Consider the following 9,476-nt stretch of genomic DNA (forward strand, 5'->3'; position numbering starts at 1 on the left):
TAATATCTAATTGGAGCGAAACATCATGATTTAAAAATGATGTATAAAATTAATCCTATAAAAAACCCACCCAATTTTAATTACCCTTTTAAGTCAGGCAAAATGGAAAATTAAATATTTAGCTATGACGTAGCTGTCGGCCACCTAAATGTTCAAATTGATTCGATGTTTTACATTGAATACACCCAATAACAAAACACATGAGAGCGACGTTTCGATGAGTTTTTTTCACCCTGATTTTAATGTTTTCCAAGAAATAGAAGTGTGATCATCACCACCAACTCTGTCAGCTGGGATGCGTGGAACTTTTTTTATTTTTATATTTTCTTCTTTTAAAAGTAATGTTCTGTTGAGCTCATTGGACATTCGGACATTCTAAGAATTTGAAAAACAAGCGCGTAATATTTCAAAATATTTTAAAAAATAAACTGAAAATATCCATTAGGATTAAAAAATTTCGGATAAACTCATGCGGATTTGAAAATTAGAAAGAAAAGTCCATTATAATTCTTTTTTTAATTTTTTTTTTTTGAAAAAAAGGAAGCAAGAAAAATAACTCATAGTTCAAAATTTTGGAAGCTGAAAAGTGGGGGGACCGAGTATGGCTGGACATTATCATAAGGTGTCGCATTGGGTGCGACACCTAATCCAAGGCCAGACCCACTCCCCACACGCCACGTCTAAAGGTTATACTCCACTGCAAAATATTTCAAATATTTGCCACGTACCTTTGTTTTATATTTTTGGCTTCAACCTTTCCGAGTGGAACTCATCATTCCTCACTCTCCACGCGTGTGCTGCTCCTCCACGACATGCAAAATCAAATCCCGAATCAAAAATCAGAGGCCTCTTCATTTTCAAATTATTTCCTCAATTATTACTTTCTGTTTTCAAATTTGTTTCTGCTAAGACTCTGGTTTTGTTTTTTCTGCAACGGATTACGGAAACAGACTTGGATTCAATTATTAACAGACCCACCCAGGCTTCTCAAATTATTTGTGCCATCATCAACATAAGTTATTCGAAATACAAGATTATATCAAAGGACCATTCATGTAATAAGATTTTCTAGGGCTTGGTTGGCCAAATGTAGGGTCGGTTTGTTTTTTTTTATCAAAAGAGAAAGCGAGTCTACTTTTATATTTTTTCAATGAGGGAAGGTCAACTACGGGTCAGTATCAAGTCCAAGATTTGTGAAGAAACATATTTGAATTGTGGTTAATGAACTGTAACTGAACAAACAGAGGATTAAAATAATATAAGTTGAGATTCAAAAAAATAAAAACCATTTGAAGAAGCATCCAAGCTTTTACCTCTCTGCAATTCATTTGCGTTTCTTCATGGCCTCTGCCTCTCACCTTGAGATCTTCACCTGAGAAGCTGCCTCCCTCTTTCGTCTTCACTTCAATTCCCTCCCCTTTAAATCTCTCTTAAAGCTGCTAACTTTCTGAGGACATTCAGATGGTGAATTTATGAAAGTTTTCTTTCTTGCTTTTTCATATTCATTCACCATTTTTCTTTAAATGCTCTCTGTTACTCTGCTCATACCAACACACAGCTTTTCACAACCACTCAGCATCTCTGTCTCTGCAATTCCTGCACTGTCCTTTATTTAGCGTCTCTTTTTCTTCTCCAGCTCTTCTTTCTTCAATTCAGTTTCTGAATCCATGGCTTCCGTCGCTCGCTCCGATCCCAAACTCCGAAAACCTTTCCCAAAACCGCTGATGTTGAAAGATTTTCTGTTGGATGACATGAGTTCCTGCTCGTCCAACGGTTTCAAATCGTTTCCACGGAGGCATTGCTGCACAACCGTCCGATATCTTGTCGAGAAGGATTTCAAGGCTAAAGACTCAACCAAGGCCAAGCGACTTTTAAGGAAAAGTCGATCAAAAGCTGCGGCATCGACCACGATCTCCGCTTTGCAGAGAGCGTCCGAGGCCGTAATTAACGCCGTTAAGCTCCTACCGTTCTCTTCCGTTAAGGCTCCGTCCTTTTCCGTAAAAAACCGTTCCAGAAAAGGCATTTTGCCGAGAAGTTTATCGCGGAAGCTGCTAAAACGGAAGTTCTGGAAGAGAACCGCAGTCGAGGAGGAAATCGAGATCGAAAGGTGGAAATCGTTCCATGACTTTCTAGAGGAAAAACAGAAATCGTCCTCTCACATTCGTCATCATTCCACCACCACCACCACCATAGACTCAACCAGTGCAACCAGTAACAGTAACAGTTGGTCTGACGGGGAATTTACTTTGGATTATTTACAATTTTCCAGCTGTAACTCGGTGAGTTCAGGCGAAAATGATGCCGTTTCAAGAAAAAAATATTTACCGGAGAAGATGGTCAGCAAGAGAGTAGGCGTAGCAATCGGTGGGGATTCCATGGAAGCAACCTCTACCACCTGCTCAGAAAAAAAGGAGAAGGTAAGAGTTTTAATCAGCTGCTTCGCATGTGTACAATATTCCACCTCCTTGGCCGCTAGTAAGCATCTCTGATTGGTTTGTCAAGCTCTTAAGATTCGATCTCTACTGTTCAGGTTTAACAATCTCAAGTCACTAATTCCAATCAAAATACTATACGTAAACAGTAGAGACAGAAGGGTTTTGAGTGGAAGTAGCAATAGTGATAGTTGGAACTAGTAAGGGACACAATAGGGATTTCAAAAATGGAAAATCAGCGAGAAGGGAGGAGAAACAGCTGGGGCTTCATTATATTCACGTGTAGAGTATTTCTTGGGAAGTTTGCAGTACATCTCGGGGCTATGAAGTTCAAATACCATCGAGTGTCCCGATGCCTACGATCCCGCCATGTGTTGTCCATTAGCGGGATCGACGGCGTTGAAACTCGCAAGAGTATTAACTTTCATAGTACACGAGATAATAGATCAGTCCTCTGCCTTTCCGCTTTTCTAATTTACCAAAAGGTCCTTTTTTTTTTTTTTTTTTTCTTTTAAAGTAGGCATTCAATTCATGATGGCCCAGGGAGGACTGGAGGAGAGGTTGGTAAGGTAGGTATATTAATTAAAAATGAGATGGGTATTTTTGGAATATCAATAATTTAGCCCGTGTGCTACCATTTTTGTCGTGGACAAAGGGCTTTTGTGGCTTATTCTGAAGTTTTGGTAGGCTGGATTTGCTGTTTCGGGTATGTAGTGAGTGAAGTTATCATTTATTGATGTTGTCTGTTATTAAATATTAACCAGGATTGGAAAAGGTAGATTTCATATTCTTGTCAATGAGCGGGTTGACTTGCCACCCCGCTTGGTCTTCGGATTTACTTCTCTCTTTCTTGCCTCTGTTTTATTAGTCCATGGGACGCACGTGATTGCTCCGCACATGGAGAATCTGGTATATAATTCTGGGCAACCCAAACTTTAGGCCCATTCCCTTGTCGGTGTGGCCCAAAAGAGGAGAATAAAAGCTTATAGCAGCTTGTTTAATGGTATTGTTAAATACAATTATAAGGGCATTTGGTACATGGGAATACCATATAGAAAAGAGAAATCAAAATTTTAACAAAGATTGAGATTTGATTTTCATAATAATGATTTTTTTTTTTCATTGTAAAAAATACCCCAAACAAGTTATTTCCTTATTTCAGCCTTATAAACATTGCCCATGTGTTAGGGTATTGATGGATTCGAATTGACTTGATGAATGGTGACAGGAGTGGCCAAACGAGGAGGAGAAGGAACAATTCAGTCCGGTTTCTGTGTTGGACTGTCCATTCGAGGATGAAGACGAAGATGAAGATGAAGAGATGTGCTCCCCTTTCCAACATAGAGTCACTCACATGGAAGGTACGTCTAACTCTCTTCTGCAAAAACTCTTTTGAGCAAGTGGTTGAGCTTGATAAGAAGCTTGAGTAATTGACTTTTTGCAAATTACATAAGGCGCCAAACACTTCACCTGAATGGGCCAGCACACTATGAGAGTTATTTCCAGTAGATCCCACCAACTTCCGCATGGTGGAAGAACCACCATTTAAGGTTCAAACATGGGTTTGTCTCATTCTTTCCCAAATGATTGATTTTGTGTCGTGGACTTACCACCAACCCCATTAGATACGCTCCTCAAGAATATTCTTTTTCTTCCTCCTTTCAACCATCAAATATATAGCTTTCAAAGATGAAAAGAACTGTAACATTTAATGGATAAAAACTACTCAGACATCTAATTTGGTTTCTTTTTAAAGATCATTAAAGATGTAGTCACAAATCCAGGCCATTCTTGCTAGCCTCCTATACGTATCTGACAAATTGTTATATATGTTTGATGGACAGGAAACAAACAGAAGCTTCTGCAGAAGATTCGGCGGTTCGAGAGTGTGGCTGAACTGGAACCCGTTGACCTCGAAAAGAGAATTGCACTTTTGGAGTTGGACGATGAACCACTACATCAGTCCCCCGCGCAGCCGTCAATGTCTATCCACCGCAATAAAGAAGAAATGACCACAGAAAGACAAGCCCAAAATCTACTCAAGCTTATCAAGGCAGAAGTTCCATCAGACAGCTCTAAATTCAATGCAGACACCCTACTGTTAGATTTCTTTAAAGAGAGAATCATGGAAAGGCATGAGAATCCCAATGCAGATGAATTCAACCAGGAGTTGCTAAGGGTAACAGAAGACTGGATGAGTGGGCATCACCGAGACTTGTTGCTGGGATGGGAGGTGCAGAACCACAGAAAAGCTTATATCAAGGACATGGAGGAGAGAGGCAAATGGAGAAAATTGGAGGAAGAAAAAGAAGAGGTGGCTGCTGAAGTGCAGAGTGAGGTTTTGACTTATCTGTTGAATGAAATGTTCTTTGAGCTCTCTACAACTTAGGCGATAAAAGTGGTAAAACTCGGGGTTGTTCTCGTCATTCAAAAGCAAGCAGTGGGCACTGGCTAGAATGACTAAAGCCACCTCAAGGCAGCTACTTAAGTAGTCAGGCGGATTTTGGTTTTTTTTTTTCCATCGCAGCTGGACCATCCATTTTCCTTTCCTAGGAAAAAGATGGTTAAATTTTGAAATATTTGGAGAACACGGGGTTGTCCATTTTTTATTTGTTGTGAGAATATTTTATCTTTTGCTTTTTCCCATGCTCATGCACTCAACCTCTTCAAGGACTGCCCGGTGTACGGACACGTGATAGCTCCGTCTCGTGAGCCTGTCACCAGACTTAGGCTGCTCCAAGCACGTATCCGGGGTGAATTCTGAACCCAAATATATATATATATATATATATATATATATTTGGGGCTCCTTTTGAAAATTAGTTTTAAACTTCAGTTAAAAATTACATTTTTAATACAAATTCATAAACCACATCCTGAAACTGAAAGCTTTAGTTTTTGCAGAAATCGCAATTTTCAAAATGTGATTTCAAATTAATTTTTAAAAAATCAAAGTAAGTTAAACCGAAACCTACAAATTGTTTTTATTAACCTAAAGGGATAATTAAACCCAAAATTCTTGAGTGTTGGACATGTAGAGGTATCAATAAGAACTTTAAATAAGATTATGATATCATGTTAGACTAATTCAACATAAAAGTACTTTAACTCTTAAAACCAATGTATCAATGAGAACTTTTGATTACAAAAGTTCTAATGATCTTTTTTTTTTCCATATAAATACTATCTATTTTGGTCTTGATGAATCCTCGTAACTTAAAATTTGTGTTATCTATATAAAGTAACAAAAATAGTTTCTGATACTATATATATAGTGAGTTAGTTTTAATCATGTAAACATATTTTAAAATTATGAGGGTCCATTGTGTTCACAATAAATGTATTCACATATGAGAGAGTGAGTTATTATGAATAGTATCAATCGACGATAGGTTTCCAACTCCACTATGAGACTATGTCTAGCCCCATAAGGAGTATTTGTTTATTTGAGTTGTCTTGTAATCTCATGGAATACAATGGAGATGTTGTGTTTGCGTAAGGGATGAATGCAATATCCCATGTCACTTCAAAAAAAAAAAAAATTGCTTCCAATACTATACATGTAGTGAGCTCCCTCTTAATGATGTAAACACCACACTAGAGGGAGTGGATTGTTACACATGATACAATACCCCATGTTAAAAGTTAGAAAAATGCATTAAAAAGAGCTTTGAATTATTTAAATATAATTGGGTTTTAATTTTAGATTGAGCTTAGAATATCCCAACAAAATTTGTTTATGCAACAAATAAATTGGTATTCACCTTTATATTTAAACTATTGACTTGAGAATAGATAATATTTATATTTATAATAACACAATTTCTTTTATATAGATATTGTCCATTATGAACCTATTGAACTCTTAGTACTTTAAAACGAGTTTACATAATTAAGAAGAATCACTACACATGTAATTTCAAAAGTTCTTTCTACACAAATACGATGTCATGGAAATATCATAATTACTCCTCATGTAAATATACATCATGTAAAACAACTTTAAAACACATTTATGTGGTTAATAGGAGTTTATTACATATAATGCAAAAAACTTATTCCCCAAATAGATATTTGATATCAAATTCACCACTCATACAAATAAAATGTCTTATATCTCACTAGATTGTAGGTCACTCAAACAGACAAACGTCTTTTGAGGGACTAGATAAACATAGTCCAACATCGGGCATGAGGATCGATTCTAATAGCATTTGTAATAATTTGTTCCTTCCGATATAGATATTGTCCACTTTAAACCCAATAAGTTTTCACAACTTTAAAATGCATCTACATTGTTAACAAAACCTATATATACATACAAACATAACATCTTTATTATGTGACTTGTGTCTCACAAGATTGTAATGTTAAATAAACAGACATATCTTGCAGTGTTAAACAGACAAATACTTCCAACAAAGTTGATGATTAGCTCTAATAAAATTTGTAATGACTAAAGTGTTTAGGTTGAAGATTGTACACCAATCATCATGAACTTAATTCATTTGTATGAAGAAGACGTCCATCATGAACCACGCTAGAGACAAAAACCATCATAAGATTCCTTCATAATTATACAAGCGAATGACATAAAGACACATGTAAGGGAAAGAGTATAAATAGAACAAAGAGAGAAAAAGAGGACACTTAGTGACGACAATAAAAACCTATTTCATTTTTTGTAGAAATTGTGGTTTTAGGCTTAATGAATTCCCACTGTTTTAAAATGAATCTACATGATTAAGAGAAACTTAATACATATATGGATGACGAGCCCATAACCCACCGTTTTAAGGATCGAAATTTGGCTTTAATACCATTTATAAAACAATCCACTTTCTTCAATACAGATATTGTCTGTTTTTTGTCCAATAAACTATCAAGATTTTAAAATGTGTTCACGTAGTTAAAATGAATTAACTACATGAGATGATGTAGGATATTGCATAAGTATATGACATGATGAGTTGTTAAGGCTTTAGAGGAGAGTGAAATGAAATAGAAAGGAAAAGAATGGAGAGATTAGCAATGGTGTTTATACGATAGAAGTGCACAAATATTTAAAATTTAAAGAAGATTTGGAAAACTTGAAAGCAATGTTTTGAAAATTGGACCAAATCAATTGGTTCAACCAATTCAATCACCAACCAGTGGGCTTTCTATTTCGATCCTCCATCTTAAACCGTTTGACGATTAAACCAACCATAATGCCTGAACCAGTGGTTGGATTGGTGAACCGCTTGAAGTAGCGATTAAACTGGTGAACTACTTGAATTGGTGATTGGACCGGTGAACCACCTGGTTAGAGTGATTCTTTATGAACCAAACGATTCAATTCCTCTTCTTCTTATATTCAAACACGCTCAAGTAAAAGCCTAATCTTCTCATTTTCTTTCATAACAATCTAAGTAAAAGCCTAACGATTCTTCATGAATAGAACAATTCAATTCCCCATATCATCTTTCATACAAACATTGCTAGGTAAAAGCCCAACCTTCCCCTCTTCTTTCATAACGGCCCAAGTAAAAGCCCATTATCTCATTTAATAGTTTTTAGGCAAAAACCAACTCATATCGCCACTTAGTGTGATCTCTAGTTGAGAAAAGGATATGGCACACTTCTCGGCGTTTCTATATGCGTTTCTAAAAAGATTTATAATATTAAATAAAAATAATATAATATTTTCTATAATTATAAAATTAGTTAAAATTAAATAATCAAATTTTCTTTCATTTTGAATACATTCACAATAAACATTACCCATATTTCATTTAATAAAATTTAAAATATATGAATTATCTTTCATTATCAATATATCCGCATTTAAATATTATATATATTTTATTTAATAAAATTTAAAATATTAATATATTTATTTTTATATTTGATAATATAAAAAATAAAAAATAAATATTATTGATTTTTAAATTATTTATATATATATATATTTTATTTTTTATTATTTTAATAATATATAAATTATATATTTATGAAATTATTGATTCGACTATAATTCAATTACCAATTTGACTATTGAATCATGAATAGATAATTTTTTCAATTCAACTAATACAATTCTGAAAACATAACTTGAAAGAAGATTCAAGACTTAAATGTTTTTTATATTTCATCATGGAGAGAGGTTGGACAAGGTCCTCTTTGAAGGCATGTTACAAGTGGAGGAATAGGGAGGCAATTTAGGGGAGTGAGGTTGCTCTTGTCAAAAAAAAAAAAATCAATATGATTGTAATAGGAGGTGAAATTTGATTTGATTTTGTGAAAATTCAACTTTAATTTGTTGATTTTTCTATTTCTTTCTTTGATAAATAATTTATAATTTCAACAATTTTCTCCCTTAACATTTTGACTATATATAGATTATATTTAAAAAAATTCATCTTTATTCAACAAAGGAAATCATGTTCTAACTAGCCTTCAATTATAATTATCAAATTGTGATCTTTATCCAATTTGAAAAGTCTTTGATAAAAGTACAAAATTATACAAGTCTTTACCAAACTCTTGAATATTCTCCTAAGGAAATATGTAATTATATTTAAGCATTACATGAAACGCAACATGTTTGTAGGGACCCCTCCCTCTGGGAAACACGTGGCATGCATCTCACAGTGACACGTGGCACGTGTTATCAGCCGGACCATCATCATCCGGATTCCCCTAAGGATACGCATGATGATGGTTCTCCTATCCGGACCGCCTCAAGGAAAGGCAAATGACGTTTCAACTTCTCCTATCCAAGGAAGAGCAAACGTCCCTGGCAAAACACAGACATCCGAACAACCTTCATAATGCATCCGCTCCACAATACATCCGGATAATCAGCATGTGTCGTCCGGATATAATCGTCCGGATGATCAATTAAAGTAAAGCGAGTCTCACACGCTATCGCAACGAACAGTCATGGCCCACATCCCATCATCTGCAGAGTGAGAAGACAAGATGAAGTGACAGCAAGTCACTTCCCACGATCATTCTACATAATCACTTCCCACGATCTCTGACAGCCGCATCACCTACCAT

The 9,476-nt window shown here is 35.4% G+C and overlaps 1 protein-coding gene across 1 annotated transcript; it reads left to right on the plus strand.

Annotated features, from left to right (window-relative positions):
• The first annotated feature begins 1,322 nt into the window (after positions 1-1,322).
• On the plus strand, positions 1,323-5,078 carry LOC104881794 (uncharacterized). Its single transcript, XM_010663022.3, has 3 exons — positions 1,323-2,417; positions 3,661-3,793; positions 4,277-5,078. The coding sequence occupies exons 1-3, from the start codon at positions 1,668-1,670 to the stop codon at positions 4,819-4,821; spliced, it is 1,428 nt and encodes a 475-aa protein (XP_010661324.1). The 5' UTR covers positions 1,323-1,667; the 3' UTR covers positions 4,822-5,078.
• The last annotated feature ends 4,398 nt before the right edge of the window (positions 5,079-9,476 follow it).

This window comes from Vitis vinifera, chromosome 2 (genome assembly GCF_030704535.1).
Source record: "Vitis vinifera cultivar Pinot Noir 40024 chromosome 2, ASM3070453v1".
Classification (NCBI taxonomy): domain Eukaryota; kingdom Viridiplantae; phylum Streptophyta; class Magnoliopsida; order Vitales; family Vitaceae; genus Vitis; species Vitis vinifera.